This window comes from Mus musculus, chromosome 6, assembly GCF_000001635.26.
Source record: "Mus musculus strain C57BL/6J chromosome 6, GRCm38.p6 C57BL/6J".
Classification (NCBI taxonomy): Eukaryota; Metazoa; Chordata; class Mammalia; order Rodentia; family Muridae; genus Mus; species Mus musculus.
Genome location: NC_000072.6, coordinates 4522782 through 4547283, shown reverse-complemented (window position 1 = coordinate 4547283; position 24502 = coordinate 4522782). Strand labels below are relative to the sequence as shown.

The 24502-nt window shown below is 41.4% G+C and overlaps 1 protein-coding gene across 1 annotated transcript in view; it reads right to left on the bottom strand.

Annotated features, from left to right (window-relative positions):
- Positions 1-5740: 5740 nt before the first annotated feature.
- Positions 5741-24502, bottom strand: part of Col1a2 (collagen, type I, alpha 2) — a 35926-nt gene continuing 17164 nt past the window's right edge. The window contains exons 25-52 of the mRNA NM_007743.3: positions 24230-24328; positions 23637-23690; positions 23114-23167; positions 22729-22782; positions 22355-22408; positions 21358-21402; positions 20131-20229; positions 18871-18978; positions 18163-18216; positions 17059-17112; positions 16274-16327; positions 16127-16180; positions 15939-16046; positions 15336-15389; positions 14487-14540; positions 13381-13542; positions 12596-12703; positions 11796-11903; positions 11400-11453; positions 11201-11308; positions 11023-11076; positions 10580-10687; positions 10058-10111; positions 9827-9934; positions 9248-9506; positions 8474-8658; positions 7579-7821; positions 5741-6768 (exon numbers count right to left, since the gene is read on the bottom strand). Of these exons, the coding sequence (NP_031769.2) occupies positions 6622-6768; positions 7579-7821; positions 8474-8658; positions 9248-9506; positions 9827-9934; positions 10058-10111; positions 10580-10687; positions 11023-11076; positions 11201-11308; positions 11400-11453; positions 11796-11903; positions 12596-12703; positions 13381-13542; positions 14487-14540; positions 15336-15389; positions 15939-16046; positions 16127-16180; positions 16274-16327; positions 17059-17112; positions 18163-18216; positions 18871-18978; positions 20131-20229; positions 21358-21402; positions 22355-22408; positions 22729-22782; positions 23114-23167; positions 23637-23690; positions 24230-24328 (2697 nt within the window). The 3' untranslated portion in view covers positions 5741-6621. The remainder of the gene's footprint in view (positions 6769-7578; positions 7822-8473; positions 8659-9247; positions 9507-9826; positions 9935-10057; positions 10112-10579; positions 10688-11022; positions 11077-11200; positions 11309-11399; positions 11454-11795; positions 11904-12595; positions 12704-13380; positions 13543-14486; positions 14541-15335; positions 15390-15938; positions 16047-16126; positions 16181-16273; positions 16328-17058; positions 17113-18162; positions 18217-18870; positions 18979-20130; positions 20230-21357; positions 21403-22354; positions 22409-22728; positions 22783-23113; positions 23168-23636; positions 23691-24229; positions 24329-24502) is intronic.

Here is a 24502-nt window from a genome sequence, read left to right as displayed (position 1 = left end):
TATAATCAAATCATCCATGTTTCTTTGAAGTGGATATATTATATTGTCACTCATAGAGCCGGGCACAGCACCAGTGATAATAGGTGATTTAATGATGTTTAAAGCCCTTGAGTAAATTCATATAAGCCAAGAGAGTTCCCTGAGGACAGGAGTTTAATAATTATGATCATTTCTTGGGCTGATAATACTTGAGTTAGTATTTCCACGGCCAGAGTTTTTAGAAAAATCAAATTGAAAAACTCAAGTGTCAGTCGTTCAGCAGACGTGTGAGTTACAAGTGCACTGTGCAGAAGAAGTCCCCAGTCAGCACAAAGGCCAGCTCTAAGCTCTGGAACCTTCATTTCAAAACTGCATTATCTAATGGCACGTGGTAGCAACCACCAGCTTACAGCATGTCTTTATCTCTGTGGGCAATTCTCCTTTACATCATTTTTAAATTGTGAAGATGGGAAGGTTAGTACAAATTTATATATTAAATGTTTGAAGCTGTTAATAAAATCCAGGTATGTTTTTATTAGGTGGTGGAAGGTGGAATATAACTCAACAGATGTGGGAGGGTTTCGGGATTAGCAGGTCTCTCTATAGTAGGAGAAATTGATGTGTAATTGAAATCCAGATACGTTATCATTTAATCTCGCTATGCCTTGAGAGGATGGTACCCACGGAAGCTAACTGCTAGTTTTGACGGGGGAGTAAAGGTCTGTAGGTGGAGATTTAGCTCTTGTGAGAACATGGGTGGTCCTGACAGTCCAGTGTCTACTCTTTACCAACCTCACAAAGCAGTTCTGTGGTGCGCTGTCTCAGCCTCACAACTCAGCTGTCATCACTGAGCACACTAGGTGGAGATCACGAAGAGGATTAAAATGTGGATGGCTCCAAGTCCGAAGCCCTTGGTTTTGTCTTGCTCAGTTTTTATTTTTTTTCCCAACGTTCTCTTGACTCTCTTCAAAAATATCCTTTGCAATTTACCCTCCCTCTCATCCTCAATTTCTTTCCCTTGTTTAGATCCTCGGAGGTTGATTGCTTACTTCAACTCACCACAATTTGAGACAACTTCTGTAGAACTGGTTAGCTCTACATCCAGATGGTTGTTGTCCGTGGGACTTAACATCTGCCGCTTTGTGACTGCTTATCAATTCCCTGGGAGATTAGCGATTGATCTCCCAAAGAGAAGGCTACCAAAGGAGGGGACAGGCAAGAGTTAGGAGGGGAGGGGAGTGCATGGAAGTAGACCAGAAAGGAACTGGACAAAGGGGCAGGTAAGGACGAGGAAAGCTTTTGTTTCTCTTGTAGGAACTGAGTTTCCATTCAAATGATCTGCATTGGGGTATTCTACTATCCAGCCAGCAGGGGGAGCAGTGGACTTGGAGTGCCGTCCTGAGGGTCTTTGTCCGGGATCTTATCTTGCCTCTCAGTCGAAAACGATTGCTTCTGTTTTCTTCTTACCGTTTAATGGTTACTAGAGACGCTGGTTAAACCCTACATTCCAAAACAGCCCCCTCTTCAATGATACAGCGTATTTTGCATTGATACATTTAATACATGGTGATTGTCTGTTTGACATTTTTTTTCTAGATTCCAGCAGGTTCATTAATTCTGGTCCAAACTGTCTCTATAGCTTGGATTTAGAATAATTGTTTTGCTTAGGAGAATTCAGTTGAGGAGGCTACGTTATAAGACATTTGAAGTTTCGGGGAAGCAATTATTGTCTTTTAAAAAACAGGATCTTGCTATGCAGCACAGGATGCTGCACCCCACCATTCTCTCTCTCTCTCTCTCTCTCTCAGTTTAGGCATGCACTACCAGCATGGTTCTTAAAACCTTGTGGCCTTTTGTAGATTAAATGTTTGTTTACAGTCAAATAACTAAGAAACTCTTACTTTATCTAAAGGTGTATGCCAATGACTGATCTTCGTTTACTTCATTTTGCTCTTCTTTGCAGAGGTTCTAGGGATAGGTTCATTTTGATGTGACAAGAGTCCAAGATTGGTTGATCAAGCCTGTCTACAGACGGACAAAGGTCTCACTTCAGGGAAATGGAAGGATGAAAGAGAAATGTCTACTTTAGTTTGGATGAGGCCGGTTGGCTGCCTCAGACTTTAGGTGATCTGCGCGTTCTGCATGAGACATAGTAAGATACATGCTCTGCGTGAATGAGCAGCGCTAACTACATTTAAAATTCAAGACTCTCCCTAAATTGGAGAGCCAGGAGTTAGAAGTTAAATGAAAAGGCTATTGTGAGCGACTGGAAGAGAAGCGGGGTCGCTTTAAGCAGCATCTCTGTGCATGCCTACTGGGATACCCAGGGTTCTGTGACATGGATAGAGCAGACATGATAAAGAAGTGTGCAAAAGCCAGAATGTAAACTCTACCTTCCCCTAATTTCAGAGGCTTTCCCAAGACCTCCAGGCTAACAAACCCATGTTCCCGACCACAAAGTGCTTGCTCATTTTCTTGAGCTGCAGGGATAAGTCAGTCATTACAGGCTGTCTAAGACCAGACCACTGCTGCAGTTACTGGCGCCCCCTAACGGTACAGAGCTGTTGAATCCCGGGCCAGTTCAGCTAAAAGGTTACATTATCAGAGGGCCAAGGGAGCGGAACTAGCAAGTCAGCCTTAGCTTTTGCCTAGTGGTACTGTAGTACCAATAGAGGGCTGTGGAATCGTTTAGATATATCTATGTAAAAGGAAGATGTACAATTAGGTAATTCAATGGGAGGTTTTTTGTTTGTTTGTTTTTTGTTTTTGTTTTGTTTTGTTTTTCGAGACAGGGTTTCTCTGTATAGCCGTGGCTGTCCTGGAACTCACTCTGTAGACCAGGCCGGCCTCGAACTCAGAAATCCGTCTCCCTCTGCCTCCCAAATGCTGGGATTAAAGGCGTGCGCCACCACGCCTGGCTCAATGGGAGTTTTAAGACTTGCTTAATGACACGTGCCAACCACTTTCTTCCAAATTTTTCCTAGTTCCACTGTCAAAGGTAAGACCTTTATCTAGGTCAGTGGTTCTCAACCTGTGGATGACTACCCTTTGTGGAGGCTGAGCAACCCTTTCGTAGGATTCACCTAAGACCATCAGGAAATAGATATCATTCAAAATAGCAAAATTATAGTTATGAAGTAGCAACAAAAATAATGTTATGGTTCGGGGTCACCACACCATGAGGAACTTTATAAAAGGGTCGAAGTATTAGGAAGGCTGGGGACCACTGATCTGATGTGTAGTTGTTCCAACCCAGAATGACATCCCAACTTTCCTTATCTATAATCCAATTTCTGAAATTCCTTGTCAATGATATTAGGGAGAATAGCATTTTTAAAAAGTTTTTTTGGCATGAAAGATGCCGAATGCACCTTGTGTTGCTTGGGTGTCTACTCTTGGCCAGTATGCTAACTATGCTGATTTAGAATTTTAAATGACTTGGTTACTGTCCCCTCCCAGGATCCTCCTCTCCTGTGCCACTTTCTTCTCTCTCACATTCAGGGTGGAGGTGGCTAAAACTTCACTTGGCAAAGGGTCAGAGAAAGTCCTGCGAAGAATCAGTTAGAGCTGCGATTAGCTTGGAACAGATGACAGACCATGGGAGGGTCAAATCTTCTGGACATAACTCTGTAGCCATTTTCTTAGCCCAGACTCTAGGAATATTCACGATGGACCAACTGGTAAGTACTGGATTGTTCTAATAAGTGGTTTCTAAACAGAAGCATTTATCCAGAGAGGGCCTGTAGGAGGAGTGAAATCTGTAGAAGAGGCCAGTTGGCCAAATGTCACTGTTTTGTGTGAGACTGAGATTTGTATGAGGCCCTCTAACTGATACTGTCCTGTTATCCTGACATGGAACTTTGTCTAAAATACTACTCATACATAGGTTTATTCTGTCTTAGCAAGTGAGCTGGATAAACCTTAAGGACCCTGCTCTCAGAGGAGGTGTAGCCAGCTTTGGGCATCCTTCCTAGTGTTGCTCAGGTGAACTGGCACATGCTAGAGACCAGGTAAGCTCTCCTCGTTGTCTCAGGAAGAAGCTGAGTGGGATGGTAGATATCTCATTCTTAGAGATGACTACTCTTCCATCAAGATTGCTAGTAATTTCTTTTGAGACAATTTGTTGTAAATTGTACAGATCATGAAATTATATTATAGTAAATTTGGAAAATGTAGGACTAAAAAACCCATCTTGACATAATTGTCCTGCAAGCACCAACTCTTGGTATTTTTATAAGCATGTTTAAATAGATCTGTAAAGACAGGCTTTTGAAAGCAGGTTTTCTTTTGTTTAACCATCCTCATAATTGTTATTTGGGAATCAAAACTTTAATTTTTTTATTAGTATTTTGAACATAACACTGTTTTCTATTAAATGTTATTTATTTCCTCCTTTTATGTAGTGATGATGCAGTGGAGATAGAGTGATTATTGAGACTGTTAGCTTGGAAATCTGTTGGCAGAAGAGACTCAGATGTAACTATTCTAATGTGTATTTGAGCCACAGTTTGTCCTCACAAAATGCTGGTTCTCTTCCTCATATCACAAGCCAGAAGCCATACTTATATTCAGCCCAGAGACTTCTAACAATTTTATCACTTTATAACTTTGCCATTGCTATTCCAATGATTAATTTGAGGGCGTTACAGCGTTTTGATGACAGAGTTTGAGTTTTCTTTATATTGTGTGATTGGCTACATCGACTCAAGCTTGTCAGACATGGAATGTTAGAGACATCAAGGGCATGCAGAGACTTGAGTTACCTCCTTGGTACAGGAATCAGAATTGCACAGGCAGTACAATCACCGACTCCACAGGGGATCTGGACGAGGGGCAATGGCTGTGTACTTGTGCTCCCATCTGAGTATCCCAGTGCTCAGATTCTAGTGGGAGGAAGACCTGACCTGATAGTACTGTTTGGTTAGTAGACCTTGCTAACTTTTTAGAGTTAGTGTTAAATTTTTCCTCATGTTCGGTCTTTTGCTTTTAAACTAATTGAATCTTGAGATGACTTATAACAGGAGGCAAATATTACAATAACAATTACGTTCTGCAACAGGGGATAAGTTCTAAATGAATCTTAACATTTTACTTGACACATTACTATGTTTAAGTGTGTTAAAGATGTCATTGAAAGGTGCAGGGGAGGAAAATGAACTTGATTTGGCAGGTAGGTGTTCTTGGTACTATTATCCACAACTGTCTGTGCTGATTGACAGCACACACATTACCTCTTAACAGGCATTGTACTCAGTTGCAGCATATTTAACTGTGTGGCATTTTTACTGACTATTTGAAACTGTTTTAGTTAATAATATTAATTGTGCATAGACCAACTTTCAGCCATAGTTACAAAGTGCTTGATGGATAATGAGGCAAAAGTTTCTGTGGACCTTTGCTTAGAGAAAACAGAGATCAAGAGTATCATGTTGCTTAGGTACTATGCATTCTGAGGAGTCACAGATGCGTCACAGTGAAGAATAGAATTCCTCTCCATGTTACCAGGTTGGAAGCAGAAACCCAGGCACAGAGGCTGAAGGTCACTTAGCTCCAAGGAACATGGCAGAAACTGGAGCTGAGTTTCTTCCTGAGTCCTTCCTTGTTCTGAGATCTTTCTACATTATTATTATTATTATTATTATTATTATTATTATTATTAATTATTATTACTGTATAATTTCTTTCCACTGAGGTTTACTTGTTCTAATGGCTGGTAGAGATGCAGATTCATATGGCAATGAGCATCAAAGCAAGGAATTTTACTCAATATTTTCTTTTGGAAAACCAAAAATGCTTTATTTTATTTTTCACAATTTATTTAAACATCTCACATATACAAAATAGGTACAATTCAATTTTTCTGCTTGTCCAAGAAACAAGACTTCTTTGGAACCATGGGCAAGAAGGAAAATGAGGCTGTTAAAGAATGAATGCTGAATCTAATGAAGAGAGAACCTGGGGCAAGTGGCCTGCATTCCTGTAGTTGGGGATAAGATGAGAAAGAGGACTGCTAAGTCAAATTTAAAAATCACACACAATGCACATCAATGTGGAGGATTGTTTCTTCTGTAATTCTTCCAGCACCGTTCATATTCTTCAAGTATCTGAAATACTACTAATTAGCACCTTTGTGTTGCAAGCAAAACAAAACAAGTACCTCAGTTCGTGTCAGCCTTGGTCAACTCTCATTGGGATGGTCTACACTCACTGCAAAGTGTCTTGAGGTAGTTCAAACCTTTGGAAGTTTGGGTTTTAAACTTCCCTCTGTGGAAGATAGTCAGAAGCCACAAGTGGTGCGAATGTTCATGGGTTTCTTTTTATTTTATTTTTCAATTTTTATTTGGGTTTTCTTACAAAGGTTGACAATGTCCACAACAGGTGTCAGGGTGTTAAAAAAAAACCCACAAAAATAACACTGCAAACATTTTGGGGAGGGGCCAAGGGAGGAGACTTAGTTGGATCATATTGCACACTGCTCTGACCAATCCTTCTCTTTTGCCCACAGTTTAAGATGTAGATGCATAGAAGACATGGAAGGATTCAGCTTTCAGTTTTTGTTTTTTGTTTTTTTTTTTAAAGGAGGAAACGGCAAAGAGAAAGTTTTTTCAGGGGTTTTTGGTTTTTAATTTAGGTTGAGTTCACTTATTTGAAACAGACGGGGCCAACCTCCACACGGAATTCTTGGTCAGCACCACCAATGTCCAGAGGTGCAATGTCAAGGAACGGCAGGCGAGATGGCTTATTTGTTTTGTATTCAATGATTGTCTTGCCCCATTCATTTGTCTTTTTCTGTATAATAGAAAAAAATGGGAAAAAAGGAAAATACATCAGACCAGTATAGCTGCACCTGACTTATATCTAAGCATCGGGGTCTAGGAAAGCCATTTCTCGGCAGCCAACACTTTCTGAAGATAGGGGTTCCTGATTAAGACGTTCACTGTAGACAGACAGTGTCAAGGATGTCTTTCAGGGAATGATAACTTCTTTAGGATAAGTTTCAAATATGTTTGGATACATATTCTTTTCAAGGTGAGTGTATGGTGTGTGTATGTGTGTATGGTGTGTTTGCATATCTTGTATGTGTGTGGTGTGTGTTTCTGTATGTTGTGTGTATGCATCTTGTGTGTATGTCTGTGTATGTATAGAGAATTGGGTAGGTATACAGTAATTTTACACTTAAAACTTTATTCTAACTTAGAGCATATTATATAAAACATATACTCTTTTATATAGGTAAAAGTCTACAGAAAAATTGAATGTAGCCATATTCTAAGGTGCAACTGAAGCATTTTAAACCTCAATAAGTTTTAAATTCTTGGTATATGTTAATACATAGGAACTCTAAATGCTGAGAGGAAAGCAGGGACTGTGTGGGCATAGGAGTCAGCTCAGTGTGTGAGAGTTGCAAAGAAGGTGGTATCTAATACGAATTTCTGTATTAGAATTCAGAGAATTGTTGGATGCACTTAAATGTGCTTGAAGAAGAAAGGTCAATTAAGTTAGGCCTCTCATTCATCTGTTCATTTAATAGCCTAAGCTAGAACCGCTCACCTCATTTCCTAAAAATAAATGTTCTCCCGCCATTTTCCCATGACTTACGGAGCAGCCATCGACTAGGACAGAGTAGGTGAACCTGCTGTTGCCCTCAGCAACAAGTTCAACATCGTTGGAACCCTGCAGAAGCACAGCCTTGTTCAAGCTGCCCGTCTCCTCATCCAGGTACGCAATGCTGTTCTTGCAGTGGTAGGTGATGTTCTGAGAAGCACGGTTGGCTAGCAGGCGCATGAAGGCGAGCTGAGTTGCCATTTCCTTGGAGGACACCCCTTCTACGTTGTATTCAAACTATGGAGAAGAAGGTGTGAACTCTTAAATAGACGCCTCATACTAAAACTCAAATAAATACATGCATACAGGAGACAGAATGGAGTCAGAGCCCGGGCTTAGGAGAAGGGTGCTTTTAAAGGAAACTTGGCACACTTGTTAAAGGACCATAAGCTCTGCCTAGGGAGGGCAGGGCCATCCAAGAAGAGCATCTGACTCAGTTATGCATCACTGCAAATGTTTCCCTCATTAGAATCTGAAACTGTGAGATGGAGTCAGACCTCATTCTCTTCTCTGTAGTGTACTGGATTCTAGTGTCATTTGGTAGCATCAGTGGGAAGGTTTGATTAAAAATTCAGAAAAGCTGCTCGCATTCTGAAATACATATGCATAGCTGGGGGGCTCTGGGCCGGCCGGTGCACCTTTACATGAAATCGCATTAGCTATGTCTCCAATGATGACCCATAAGTCAAATTTGAATAATAGTGTTGAATTAGGTGGCTGAGTCCAATCTTTTAATATGTGATCTAGGATAGAATTGGAATTTGTGAAAAGAGTAGTTTCTTTTAATAAGCTCATGAGGGTAAAGGGTTAAAGCCCAAGTAATTAAAAAGCAAATGATGCTAAGAAAATCATATTTTGGAAGATGAGGAATACTTGGAGAATTACGTACCTGGCTGCCACCATTGATAGTCTCTCCTAACCAGACATGCTTGTTGGCCTGGGCGCGGCTGTATGAGTTCTTCGCTGGGGTGTTTACAGGTTGGGCCTGGATGCAGGTTTCACCAGTAGAGAAATCACAGTACACTTTGATGGCATCCATAGTACATCCTTGGTTAGGGTCAATCCAGTAGTAATCTGTTTAGGAAAGAAAATCCAGTTGGTAAACTTACTGCAAAATGTAGGTTATAATAATAATAATAATAATAGTAATTTCTCAATAATATTGATTACCATAAAAAACATTTTGATGGTGCTGTTCCATCACCTATCCCACAGTTAGTGAGAAGGGGGTGACTATTTTTAAGAGTCCCCTTTTACTTGATGAAACATCCAACCAGGATGTTTAGACCACCTGAGGCAGGAGAATCAATACTTAAGAGACCCACTAAGACTAGAGTGAATTCAAGGCCAGTGTAGTGAGAGCTGGTCTTAAAATAAAGTGTAGAACGTGGCCTGAGGATGGAGCTCTGTGTTAGACATTTTCTTAGCATGTCTAAGGCCTGATATTTAATCCCTAGTCCTGGTAGTAAACAGATAAACAACTAAACAGACTTAAGGGTGGATGTGGGCAGAGGAAGAAAGTGATGTTTCATTAACTCGGTATAAGTTTTGATAGTGTAGAATTTTTGGGCCCAAATACGTGTTTGTTCTAAAGATCAATGGACATAGATTTTTGGAAAGGTTGGCGTATGAGGGACCAGTGTGGTTTGAATGTTCAACCCACCGCTGTTCCACTCTGGGTGGCTGAGTCTTAAGTCCCGGCACGTGCGAGCAGGGTTCTTTCTAGAGCCTTCAGGAGTGAGAAGGGTCTCAATCTGGTTATTGAGAGATTTCAGAGTTGCATCAACTTCATAGTCCTTGGGTCTGAGTGAAGGCTGGGAGCGAGGCTGGTCAGCCCTGTAGAAGTCTCCTTCAAAACCAAAGTCATAGCCACCTCCGCTGACACCAGGAGGACCAGGAGGTCCAGGGGGACCAGGGGGACCCTGTGAAGTAAGAGTCAGAGAGACCATTTTAAACTGGCTCAGAGTGGGAGAGGCAGCCAGGACAGGAAAGTTTCAAGTGTGCTTTGTATCAGTACGTGCTCTAATACGAGAGAAAGAAACAACCTTATGTAAACAGACTACTTGATCACAGTCTCAAAGCAGTGGTTTGAAGAAGCCCATCATATACAGTTAACAAACTTTTCAGAGAGCTACTGACGTGGATCTACTCCTGTGTGCTATCAAATTCTTGTCAGTTTAGTCTGAAGGAAGCATTTCTTTGGTCAGGGAGGCCCTAAACTACCCTTCCAAGTCATACTTACAGCGGGACCTTGGCTACCCTGAGAACCACGAACACCAGCAGGCCCGACTGGGCCAGGTTGCCCAGATCTACCATCTTTGCCAACGGGTCCAGAAGGCCCAGCAGGACCCTAAAAAGAAAGGATACCGAGTGCTTAAGAATGAGTAAAACCCCACGGGTAGCAGTAGCCTAGGGCTCACTGCCTGGATAATTCTTTAGTTCAAGAGGTGAACGTTAATTGTGATTCACTTACCCTGGGACCAGCAGGACCCACAGGACCAGGAGCTCCTTGGTCACCATGTAGGCCCTTCAAAGAGAGAACAGAGGAAAAAAAATCATACTTTCAGAACATGAGTCAGTAAATAGGTTTTTTTTTCTTCCCAAATTGAATGGAAAACTTTCGTTCCAGTGGACTCTAGATTGAGAAAATTGAGAATGTAAAGTGGAGCTCTTTTCTTCCATTATATCTATTATGCTCAATTATTTCTTCCACAAGCTATTTGAACAGTGCCATATTAGTCATCCTTCTAATTATATATATTTTAAGTGCAGTTGAAGGACACTGTTGCCAGGAGATGTTAATACACGGACGTTTCTGGCTCCTTTAACCCTTACCTCTTTGTGTTATACTATGAAATCGGATCCTCTCTGAGAGAGGTAGAGTTAGCTGGAGAATTGGAATGGATCTAGAAGGTAGGGTGTTTTACACTGTGACAGTGGGCATCTGAAGGCTATTCAGGTTAGAATTCATGCAAGAAGATCACTTTTTGCTTACAGCAAGACCAGGAAGACCCTGCAATCCACTGTATCCTTTTAAGCCAGGAAGACCCCTGTGCCCTTTATCACCAGGTTCTCCTTTGTCACCTCGGATGCCTTGAGGACCCTATAAACAAAGAGAAAGAGATGTTTCTACTCTTTTAGAACAATATCACTTATTCCTCTTCAAAGGGTGTTTAGTCCATTTACAAAGGAAGCTTGAGACATGCAAAGGTCTAACTTGGCTGCCATCTTCTCTGCCATCTCCTTTAACTGAGCAGTTAGTTACGACTAACAAATACAAACAAGCAGAATAGACTTCAAATCAATAAAGTCATCTGAATCCCTTCTCACCATGGACTAAAGTACCAAAGTTTAGCTTCTACATTATCTATTGTATAAGTAGATGGTTTAGAATCATTCTTCTTAATTCTTAAGTGTTAATCATCACCATGTACGTACACTAGGACCTCTTGGACCAACAGCACCAACAGGACCAACAGAACCGGCAGGACCCTGTGAATTAGAAAAGAAAAGGAGATGTCATCAGTCAAGGCCAAGGTCATCCTCTTAATGGCCTCAGTGCTCAAGCATGAGGTCACAGGAAAGTCCACAAGGGTGACAACATTTACATACTTACAGGTTCACCTCGGTTTCCATGTTTCCCAGCAGGACCCACAGAACCGTGAGGACCAGGGGCACCTGCAGCACCAGTCGGACCAATGCTGCCAGGGTAACCACGCTCTCCCTACCAAGGCAGAAGTAAAGCTTAGCATTAATCAATTTGTCGGGTAGTTTGATCAGTCTTAAACTAGAGAAAGGTGAAAAAGTCTACTAACCTTGTGTCCAGGCTGACCATCACGACCTGGGGGACCATCGCTGCCAGGGTTACCCTATGAGAATACCATGCAAATGAAGACACGTTGGTGAGGTTCTGTGATCCATTAGCCTCGCTGTCTATGCTACTCTGCCCTTATTCCCAGGGTTCAGTTAAAAAAAAGGGGAGCAAAAACCTCCTAATTATTTTAGAGGTATTTTAAATATTGGAGCCCCAATTTACAGTCTGCCAGTAAAAGACAATTTTCCTACCCAAGCAATCCTGCCAGCTTTACTGCAAAGCAGGCTCATTATATGGAGAAGTAGATGATCTAGTTTGGAAACTCGGGGCATGAAACCTCATTTCCACACATGAAATCCTGCTTGGTTTTATTTTACAAACCAAGTACTGCACTCACATCACGACCAGCTTCACCAGGGGCACCATTAACTCCAGGGCTGCCCACAGCACCAGGGGGACCACGGGCACCAGGAGGGCCTGAGATGCCCAGAGGACCAGGTTCACCCTAGAGTGGCAGAGAACATAAAATGACATCACTATCTTCAGGCAGAATGCTGATCTCACATAGCAAAAACAACTCCCAGAAAATTCTAGTTAAAAGAGAGAAGGCAAGTGGAATGCAGATGGATCACAACATGATTAAGAATCACCCCTGCAAGATGGCCTTTCTCTGTCTTCCCTACACTCCAGGGATCTGTTCTGTGGATCAGTTCTGTGGATGTGGCTGTGTCTGGGAGTGAGAGGAAGGTCTGATGGGATCCAATGCACCACAAATAAAATTAATTCATAAAGCTGATAGTTCCTGGGTAAAAGACGGTTTCAAGCTGTTGTCATGTATAGGGTTAAACGAAACGATTCATGAACTTCCTATGAACAGTTCCATTCTTCTTGAGGGGATAAATGATGCCAGGATTTCACATCACAGAGAAGGAAATGCAATTAAAGCTTATGTCATTCTTAAGTATGTAGAAAGAACAAAAATCATCTGCATAATGTTAAGCTGGGTCTTTATAGCATGTGTCTAAGTAAGGCAGTATTGAAGCTTCCTGGATAGGTGACATGCAATCTGTATAAAGAAAATGCCATGAGTAGAAAATCTTAAGTGGAGTTATTCAGCGATCAATCTGTCACATTTGAAGTGGCAGCTTTTAAAATCTTTTATTATGGTAATGAGAATCAGAATGGCGTCAAACTCACCAGAGCACCAGCAATACCTGGCAGACCACGTTCACCTCTAGAGCCAGGGAGACCCAGAATACCGGGAGCACCAAGAAGACCCTGAGGACCTGCGGTACCAGGGGCTCCCTAGATGAGAGAAAAAATACTGATTATTACTGGTAAGACCCTATCTCATAATACAGATTAGCTCAAGGATTGTGAAAAGGAGGGCTCCTGGATTCAGGAACAGACCAGTGACTTCTAATTGGTGGGACACATCCTTGAATGTCTTTCTTTCTGAGGATGACAATAAATTTACACTTTGGTATGTATATATGTATATATGTAGTTGAGATTAATATCATTAATATCATTGGGGGTGTGGATTTATTCTTTATAGACTCTATGCAGGGAAGAAAATTTTGGCCTTGACTTCGAAGGTCTAACATGGGTGCTTTGCAGAACTGCAGGAACTCTGAACCAGGAGTGTTTAAGGGACGGCAGGTTATGAAGCTTGATTAATTTACAGAAGGCTGGCCACAGCAGTAGGATTCTGTGTTCATTCTTCCGTCCCTCAAGAGCAGAAAGGGCCATTGCAGTGAAGCCGCATTCCCTCGTCCTCTGTCATTCTTATTATCTGCTTTCTGTGCATCTGCTACCACCACAACACCTTATTGCGTGCTGGACAGATTTCCTGGCTCAACTGAGCTCAACTGGAGAGCCTGCATTACTCACTAATAGATATATACCACTTGAGGATTTGTAAAGGGGCTTTATTCTAACTCAACATAAGTATGGAGAGAAAGGAGTTTGAAATCACTTACTGCGGTACCAGGTTCTCCAGAGGGACCCTTTTCACCAACAAATCCAGGGGGTCCAGATGCACCTGTTTCTCCAGTTCGGCCAACTGGACCTTGGTCGCCACGGGGACCACGAATCCCTTCCTTTCCAGCAGCACCAGGGGGGCCAGGGGGGCCAGCAATACCCTGTGATCAAATGTATAAGGTCATTTGTTTTCTATTAGTTGTTGCAGATCTGGAGGGGAGCTGCCTTGCTCCTTGATAATAGGATTTGAACAACATCACTCTGAAAAATAATATCCCAGACATTTTTGGAACTTTGAAAATTCTTCTTCCTGCCTGTAGTAAAGCTAATTGATGAGGCAGAATTAGTGGGAAGTTTTAGTGATGAAGGCAAGACATGTCATATCACTGGTACTCTGGCATGTTGGGGTCAGAACCAGGAAGAGATTTAAGTTTGGTGATTTAAGTCTTAGTTGAAAGGGACTTTGGATTCTTGCAGATTCTGCCCATTTCTTCTTAAGCAAAGCCAACCCTGGCATTCTGTTCATAACTGAGGAACTCATGTGCTCCTGACTAGGTTTAATTAAATGCCTACAAGGAATGAAGATTTTTTTTCTGTTATGAATGTGTAAAAGATTCCAAGAAATCAACATCTTTGCTATTTCTTTTCCCCTGAAACCTCAACTGGAATACTTAATCCTTGATAATTAATTAAATTCCTGACAGGAGGGTCTGAATGAGAATTAAGTTAGAGACCATAATACCTTTAAATTCAGGAACAATTATAGCTTTAGAATGGAGGCAGAATGTTAGCTATAAAGGGTAATTAGGCAGAGAAATACCAGATATGTGACCAAAATTCCTGTTGCATTTTTCTTTGTAAAAAGCGATTGTGGATTCCAAAGGGTGCTGGTATTTATATGAATAACAGTACTTAGATTGATATTTTAAAATAAAATTTGCAATGACTTTTGTCTTAATCATTCATCAAAGATAATTTTAACTCAGGAGAGTACTAGCAAATATTAATAATTTGTTTAAATAGATATGTTCTCCCCTAATTTCCTACCAGAGGCCTGGCCTTCTGGTGAGAGTAAATGGAGTTATACTGGGAATGATGTACTCACACTGGGTCCGGGGGGACCAGTCCGTCCAGCAGCACCAGGGAAGCCAGTCATACCCTAAGAACCAAGCACATTCAAACTCAGTCAAGTCAACTCTATGAATTAGGATAAAACAAGATCCTTTCCCTTTGGAAAATTATCATGTGACTAAAGATGGACCATAGAAGAGCCGTCCCTTAGCTCAAGGTAGAGGAGCACTTAACTAGGGTCCTGAAGGCTCTAATAGTCTATACATCTTCAGTATGCTACTAGATGTAATGCCTGAATTTTACACTAAGATTGTTAGTACTTACTGAAAGGCTAGCAGGTTATCTGATGGTGAGATGAGAGAATATAAGCTATTTTCATTAGGGTATGTGAATTTTTATTGACCACTTGGCTGGGTGAGAGGGTGGGGACACTAGAAAAAGGAGTGTTGTCTAGAGAAGGAAGTATGAAATTGAGTCAGAGTATTAAGTATTGCCTAAGGAGGGAAACCGTTAGAGGGATTCATTCTGGGGACCTCTGAGTCTCTAGGGAGTTGGTGTGAAAACCTGAGATGAGGAGACTTGGTCAGTCAGAAGAGTTGTTCTATTTCCCAGTTAAACCGCCTGAATTTGACCTTGCTTATTCCCTCGTGGGGCAGTAGCAACCTCTGATGCCCACCCAGAGTTCTTTCTGGGATTCAGTCAATGCCCGTGTAGTCGACTTTAAGCTCGGTACTGGTGAACTTCATAACTTTTCTGATTAGATTCGAATGAACAGGACTCTCAAGCCTCTACTTTTCACAGTCCAAATCCACCAGAATGCTGAAACTTTCACATTGTCACTAATACGTAAGCTAAGAAAGAAGAGTCAATTGTAAATACTCACAGGGGGCCCTCCATCACCACGACTTCCAACAGGACCAGGTGGGCCATTAGGACCCTAAATGAAAGCAAAAAGGGTGGCTTCAAATCACAAAACAAGTAACTCTTACACACGGCACACTTGTTTTCTCATGACTCATCCTTAGCTATCTCCTCTACCCTTGAAGAAAATTTAGAAATGAAACACAGTTATCTACATCACATGAAAGAAATAAATGTTCTGTCCCAACAAGTAACACCCCATGGATTACTGAAGCATGAAAACAAGATATTCACAAAACTTTTACATGGTGTTTAAATGTGATTTAAAAAAAAAAAAAGTCTTGTAGGGTGTGGTGGCACATGCCTTTAATCCCAGCACTTGGAAGGTAGAGGCAGGCGGATCTCTAAGTTTGAGCCCATCCTGGTCTACAGAGTAAGTTCTAGGACAGCTAGGGCTACACAGAGAAACCCTGTCTGGCAAACCACCTTGTGTGTGTGTGTGTGTGTGTGTGTGTGTATCTGTAATCTTTTATCTGGAATGCTTAATAGACAGTAGGCACTTAATGGGCACATATTGGATTATACAAATGCTTGGGTATATTGGTCAACAGTGAATTTAACTTACAGATGGGCCAGCAGCTCCAACAGACCCGGTTGGACCAACAATGCCATTTTCACCCTTAGGCCCTTTGGTTCCCTTCTCTCCTTTAGCACCGGGTTGGCCAGCAGCACCCTGTTGGAAGAAACAGCAGTGAGCACTGGCCTTCTGACTCACTGTGATGTCATCTTAATCTCCCTTAATATGATACTCACAGCAGGACCAGCAAATCCATTGGGGCCAGCAGGGCCAACTTCACCACGTTCACCCTAGGTGGGAGATAAAGACATCACACTCACAGCCTCTCAGATGTCTGTAAACCATGAACTATGAATATCCAAAAAGCTGTGGTTTCTACTTACAGGGCTACCCCGAGGACCAGCTGGGCCAGAAGGACCGGCAGCACCAGCTTCACCCTGTAATGGTACCAAAGAGCAGTGGTGAGTCGCTTAATGGGCCTCACATAGATGAGGGGAGGAAGAGAGAAGAGCGGTAGAAAGAGGGTTGTTTTCACGCTTTGCAGTTACCTTGGAAGAGACTAATGGACATTTCAGAGAATAAAATGAGGTGAATTCTTCCTCTACTTAAGGCTGGCTTCATTTTAAAAGGTGGAGTGGTATTGGTTCTTCACTTGCAGAAACACTATAAATCAGTCCCCATAACACCAGGAGGAGGACATTTTAATTTTTAGATAGATGCAGGACTGATCTATTTGCTGCAATCTTTGCAATTCAATAAATAAGGTCTATTTTAAAAGGACTGTTTGTTCGATGTGAAATGGGCACACTATGTATTTTATTGATTTTTTTCCCCTTTTTACAATTGAAGGCTTTAAGGAGGCTCAGTGCATTAGGATATTGTTAATGGGCAGCAGGGAAAGTCTTTAAAACAAATGATAGGGCTTAAGGTATAGATCAGACAGCTGGCACATCCATAGGCAGGGGAAGAGAACAGCATTTGTTTCCTGCAAAGGCTAGGTTTTTTTTTTTTTTTTTTTTTTAATAAACAGGTTTTAGACCCAGCCATAAAAATGAATTGCAAAGGATCTTTGGGACTAGGGCAAGCAGGGAATTTTACATACTGCTATCAACTCAGAGAGCTACAACTCAATGAAAACCTATACAACTCATTTCAAATGCGTACTTACCCGGTCACCTGAGGCCCCAGCAGGACCAGGGGCACCTACAGCACCAGGAATGCCCTAGAACACCACAGAAGGAAAAAGGTCTTACTAAAAATAATGCACAGCATCTTAATTGAACTCTGTCCTGCTGCGCAGGACAACTGTATTGCACATTGTGGTAAGACATCAAGAAAGATCCCGAGGGCCAGCTAGATGATTCAGCAGGTAAAGATGTTTGCGGCCAAGTCTGATGACCCGAGTTGGATCCATAGGATCCGTATGGGATCCATCGAAGGAAAGAAGCAACACTCATCACTTGTCCTTTGACCTCCACATTGAGTGGCATGTAGCCACTCAATGGGTGCAAGTGAATGAGAGCGCACTACTGAGAAAGCCTCTAATCCTTGCTGGTGCTTGTCATCAAGGTTCTCAGAAGTCAGTTCAGGAAGAAAGAACTGGGTTCTGGAAATGTGGAAGGCCAGAGCAGGAGGAGGGTTTGGGTCACCCTTGTAAGATTCCCTGGAGGGAAGCAAATGCATAGCCTTATTTGGAACTGTTAACAACCAGGTGACTCAAGGCAAAGGATACTGGGAATGCATTACAGCGAGTTCTCAGCTTGGAGGGAGAGGTGACAGAGTAATGGCAGCTCATGAAGGCAATGAGATTTCCCTAGGGGTCATCTGTGACACTTAAGGTAGTCACAGATAATTTCCGAGGCTGCCCTTAGATCAGTTCCTGGGGTGGACCAATGAGTAGTAATACCTTGGTGGGGGCTGTGGCTTTTTTTTTTTTAATGAGAGAATTGTTTGTCTAAAAGCTCTGTTTTCAAGGAGTGGTCTTCAAAACCTGCAACTTTCGGTGTGCAGCTTAGTGTTGCCATACTCAGTACTAAAGAACGTAGACTAAGTCAAGATGTGATTTTCAAAGGTGTGTCATGCTCCCATTTTCTTTTGGAGTATGTAAGATGATATTGTTTGCGATCTAGGAGATAATGGATTGAGATTTTACTCAAAGTGAATTCCTTTTTAAGTCTCCTTTGTAAATTGGCTGAATTCAAAGGGAATAAGATACTAAAAAACAAGAGGAAATTTAAGAACAAGCAAGCATTAAAAACAAGCTTCTACTCACACGAGCACCATCTCTACCAGTGTTGCCAGTGTCACCTCGGAGACCAGTTTCACCCTGGAAGTACAAAGCAAGAGCCACATTTTGCTTTCCTGCTCAACTTCTGAGTGGAAATGAACTGCAAAGTGCTTTGACAAAAATTTCTATAATGCTGGCCACCCTTTTAGAATTTCAGTGTTTTTCAGTTTCCCACCACTTTGTAGGATGTTGAATGAGAAAAACAGTCGGAAGTTCATCTTTTCTGGCCCCTTTCAGAGGACTACCGAACACTAAAAAATAAACATCCCTCTGATTCATCACGAAGCAAGTTTCAAATTGATGAGGTTGGAATCACAAGACAACATGGCGACGGGCTGTGGTGCCCGGTCACTCTTATAACATAATGAATGCCATAGCACGGTGAACAGCTGTTTGATATAGCTTCTTCCATTAATTAGGGCAGGATGAGGCATTATTGTTAGTGGCATTAAAATGAGCCTCATGTATTACTCAACACCATCTGCTTGCATGAAATTCCATGGTAGCAAGGAATTTTGCCAGATTAGTGAGTTTAGACATGTGTAGGTGCTGGGTGGCAGAGGGAGGTGCATATAGATGTCAAAATGCTACCAGACCGCCTGCTATGAATGGTAAACAACTGTGCATCCTCGCACAGCCTTCTTGCCTGGAGTTCATGGATATTATGTATCAAGGTCTAACACCGAGTGGTACCTTTTCTCCTTTGCCCCCAGGTATGCCAGCAGCACCCCTCTCTCCTGGAAGCCCACCAGGCCCAGAGGCACCAGCACTGCCTGGAGCACCGACTGCACCAGCTTCACCCTGGAATGAAAACCATGTGAAATCAATTATTTCAGTAGCAAAAGAAGAAAGCCAAGACTGAAACTCTTGAAGAATTCCAATTTAAACACTTAGTAGATGGCATTCTTGGCTGCATAGAGACACAAAGGAGCATCATTGAAAGGCAGAAGGATGGAACTGGGGGCCTGCTATTAATGACACGATGGCTAAAAAGAAGAGGACAGAGAGTGGGTGCCTGCTATTCTTCTACAACCTGTATCTTGTCCTCTTAAGGAAGACAAGCATGGACAAGAAGAAGGTGGAACAATGGAATGGAGAGATTGAAAAATGTTTGCCCACAAACCTTTTCAATGATAAGTCTCTTAGCCCAGGCAAGTGACATAGAAAGAGACCCCATCAACTTGGGAGATGATTGTCTCCATAAGAGTGGAGAATGTAGCTTCCATTTTTATAATAAGCCTCATAATTCTCTGCACGGAAAGCCTGTTGGCTAGCCACTGAGATGAATAGACCCCCTTAAAAGCCCCACTGAATGTCATCATATTCCTTTCTTCTTTCCTCTCTTATGTTGTTTTCATCCCCCCTCTAATATCATCTTCTGCAGAATGAAATAACTTTTTGAATCTAGTCTTTACATTTGTTCCCCTTGAAGGCCTGAATTGAGAGTCATATAAAGTTGCTTGATTTTCAGAGATGTGCAATCTTATCTTTTTTTTCCCCCTAAACTAGAAATCTACTTTGGAATACAAACTTTTCGACATGTGCCTTTGGGGTAAATGTAATATTTAGTTAATTTAAATCACTATAAGTTTGACTATTAAAATCTAGACTACTTCTAGAAATTTGACTGTATGGGGTTGGATGTTGATACAACAAAAACTACTTCCTAGAAATGTAAAGGGTAGTCCGAGATTTCAACAAAACATGAACAGTGTAATCAGGAAAGGGATAAACCATACGAATTCATTCTTGGCTTCTAGACAAAGATTTTTTTCTTCTTTAAATTACCTTTTGGAATAATTATATTCACAGGAATCATATTGCTTGTAACTGAGGTAGAAATTACACAATTGGAAATAAATAAAAACTTTCAAAAATGGTCATTCTTCTATTATATCTCTTTATTCTGGAGCACATGGGCCCATTCCATCAATCTATAAATAATAATTTTACCTTGTTTCCATCAGGCCCTGGGGCTCCACTGGGACCTCGGCTTCCAATAGGACCAGAAGGGCCAGCAGCTCCACTCTCACCCGGGGTACCACGTTCTCCCTATAAGGCAGCAATTAGAAGTCACAAAGACACTGTGTCACACAGCCTTACTTGCTTAGAGTTTTAGATGGGGTTCTACCACATTTCAGCAAAATTAGCATGTTATTTTCATCTCTCATTTCCCTCCTCGTGCCCTGGGGGGAGGGCCTGAGATAACTGCTAAGATGTCATATGCTTCTCATGTGCTGGGACTGAAATTCCACACTTTGTTGCTCTGGGAATGTTATACTCAACATTTGGAATCCTTTTACTTTCAAGGGGATGGACTTTTCTGTGCTACATTCAAAGGCAAAGTCAGATGCCAGATACACTTAGTAGTCAGAAGATGGATGATGGAGTTTTAGTTGAATAGCTATGTCAGGATAGAATGGGATTATACTGTTACATCACAACCTCATGTAATATTGATGAAACAGGATATTCACCAGAGATTGTGTGTGTGTGTGTGTGTGTGTGTGTGTGTGTGTGTGTGCGTGTGTATTCATTTATATCTGTTTAGCTGAATGCCTCTGAATTTGCATCTAAACCTCATCACAACATTGCATTTTATGGCCCAGAGTATTTATATCATAGTTCCACATTGCAATTATATCAAAGGGTCTTACTCTAACTTTGTTCTATGGCATTATTGGTTTCTGAAATTAACCTCTGGCTTCCTAGGTAACTAACAAAATAATGGGATACTTTGATTTAAAACAAAACAAAACCATAGTCTAGCTATGCTAATGTGCTTAGACAAAAAGTAGTTATTCCTTCATAAAACTAGACTTATGAATCTAGCTTTAGATTCTCAATAGAAACACATTCTATAAATATTCACCTTAGATATTAGGTATTAATTTACTTGGCTCAAAACCAGCCACTACAATAGGCACATCACATTTGTTTATATAAATTATTTACTATCACACATACATTTGTCCCTTTATGTTTCTTGAACCATAAGGTTATTGAATAGGAAATATCATCGACTAACCAGAAATTTTTACTATTAACTTAGAAATTGGATGATGTCTATGGAAAAGGCTAGGAACTACTTTTAAGGAAGGTGACCCACAGTATGAGGGGCAAGCGCTCTTTCTTTTAAACATGGCAAGTGTTAGTGAAATTTAACTAGGTAGTACTTACTCTTGGACCAGCAGGACCAGGGAGACCGAATTCACCAGGAAGACCCTAGGTAAAAACACAAGAGTAAACAAATCATGGACTCTATGTGTAGTCTCTACAGTTACTTGCGCTTAAGGTATCTAAAATATTCTGATTTAGAAAATAAAGCTGTCTGGGCTCTACACACCAATGCTTTAGTATACCTTCTAATGTACAACAAAACCTTTGGCTTTATAGAAAGATTTCAAAAAGAGACTACCGCTGCTATCAAAGATGTGTCTGTGCCAGACCCGGTATCAGAAAATCAGCCATTATTTAGCTTTTATGAAACTGACAAAGCAGCCTATCTTCTCTGATAATGTGATGAGGGTCCCAAACACCACAAGGCCGTTCACATCTTAGCTATACAACCACTTCCTTCTTAATAGGAATGATCATATCCTGTACGTTACCTAGCTAATTGTATACCCATGTGTATCTCTTTCATTACTGACCAGCTGTCCCTTTAATGTGGCCCACTGTTGACAAAGGAGACAAGGCCACAGAATGTAACTAAATTGAGGCACATTCATCACAATTAGAGAAAATGACTCAGAACTCAGACCCTGATTGTGGATAGCAGTGTCATGTCTGAATGCCAAGAAAAACATTAAAAGCAATTTTTTTCCCAGGCTCTGGTTTGATTGAAAATCGGTGCATTTACGTTTTCACTATGGAGAAGGAAATAATTTGTATTTTAATATAGCAAAGAACAAAACAAAAAGTACGGCTATTACATGAAACAGTCAATAGCTTTTGCTTTCTATTGTGATGTTTCTGTCGATCCACAAAATAAGGCAATTTGAACAAAATATAAATAAGATGTTTCATTATTTTGTTCAATACCAACAAGGTAGACTGCTATCATTAGTGTGTGAGAGATATGACACTTTTTTATTGTAATTACATGGCAGTAGGACATTTTTAAAGGAGGAATTAAAAATTAAATTATTAGATTTAGTTAGGTCATCCCACTCACCCTTTCTCCGGGCTTGCCAACTTCTCCAGTAGTACCTGAGGGACCAGGGAGACCCTAGATGAAAAGACAGGAAAATTTCAATCTTAAGGCTGTATTCAGGGGTGCTGCTAAGAACTGGGGCATACAGAGAGGATAACATAACGAACATTGTTATGTGTTATTAGGTAACTCTGAAAAAGACTGCTTTGGATAACTGTGACTTTTGCTTGAGTTCTGAACTCATGTTCTGAGTGGTGGTGCTGGGGTCTCTAGTGGTACTGATGGTACTGGGGGTACTGGTGGTACTGGTGCTGCTGGGGGGACTGGTGGTGTTACAGTGAATTGGACAGGAACAGTGTGGTGAAAGTCAGAGTCTTGCATGCCTGTTAACTCACCTGGAAGCCAGGAGGACCAGCAGGGCCTTGTTCACCTTTGCCACCTTGAACACCCTGAAAGTGACATAAGCGATAGAAGTAGATGTTAGTGACTGTCCCCTTGACGTCATGAAACTACGAGTCCATGCTGAGACTCTAAAGCCAACATTTGTTTAGATCAAAGTATTCCTATTACAGTGTTAGTTACAGCATATGTAGGAAGCCAGAGGTTAATTGGAAAACAAAAACACACAAACAGTAGTCCCATAGAAGAAAGTGAGATAGCATTGATGCCAGTGACAGTGGATATAGTTGATGTCAATTTGCTCCCTTAACTATTGAAAGATGGCTGCCCTGAAGAGCAAAGCTTACGCTGCTGTGGAAAAGAGCAGGGGGAGCTACGCACCTGGGGTCCAGGGGGGCCCTGAGCTCCATTGTTGCCATCGGGTCCTGGAGCTCCCTAAATGTTTAATAGAACAGAAAGGCTCATGGTTATACAGAAGTCAGATAGCATGAAAAGCTTTGAAGCACCCTGAAAGCTAATTCCTCAAAACGAGCTTATCATTTTAGAATTTAAGAAGCTCACTGTGAGTTTCACCCAGTTCTAAAAGCTGTCTATTCACTTCTGATGTACTTCAAGAGAAGTTCACAGATAGGAGGCAGTTTTTGAAAGCAAAGAATACTAGCACGTGTTCATAATCTCTCAATCATAATATGAATAAAATAAGGACCAGATGTATCTGTGTCTTTGCATAGCATGTTCTGATTTGTTATAGCCCACTGTCTTTTCCATGTAGTTCAATATAAAGCCATTTCATCGTGGTGGTGAAAGAACCTTAGGATGACATTTTGGAAAGTAACAAAGATGCCAGATAGCCTCAAAGAAGTGGCAATTTTAAAGAAATTTCTCTGTAGACGTTAACACCTACCCGAGCACCAGCAAGACCGGGGTGTCCTCTCTCACCAGGTTTGCCAGGATCACCCTATAAAAATAATAGGTACATTATAGAAAAAATTTAAAAACTTTAAAAACCTACACACGTATATTAAAGGAAAAGAGACTGTAATATCAAGAGGGAACAAAGTCGGGGCAGATACAAGAAAGTGATGAGAGAGAGGTCAGGGGAGAGGAAAACTATGTAAGAAAAGGTTCTATGCCCAATTTTCTATGACTATTTTGAAATGTTGATTTTGTTGCTTGTTTGTGTATTTCACTGCTATTTCTCTGCTTCAAATTTCTTATTCAAGGCATAACCCAGTACCGTGGAGCTCTGTACAAAACGACTCTGTGTGTAGAGGTGGATAACTCAGGTTTTCAGAAGTGTGTCAGGCCACAGTGCAGGTAAAGCTTTAATGGAATGTGTGCACTGCAGTTTGCTTGTGGTGAGAGGACCTGCCTTGAGGCGAACTGTGCTGAGGAGCAGGAGAGAAATACTTGATTGTGGCAGAGATGTAGCAAATAAGTAGAGAGAGAGAGAGAGAGAGAGAGAGAGAGAGAGAGAGAGAGAGTCATGATCCTTACAGAGGGGCCTTTGGGTCCAGGGAATCCGATGTTGCCAGCTTCACCTCTTGGTCCAGCTGGGCCGATTGGGCCAGGTCTGCCATCAATGCCAGGGAGACCCTGAAATCAGAATTTCACCTTTATTCCCCACCCCCCTGGTTTCCAGCTATCAGGATGAGGATTTTGTCAAATGATCAAACAAGGTAGTTTTCTGTATGCGTAAAGCTTCCTGTATAAAGTGTCAATAAATTATGACTCCATTCCCCTGTTTTAAATAGGATGTCAGTACACAGA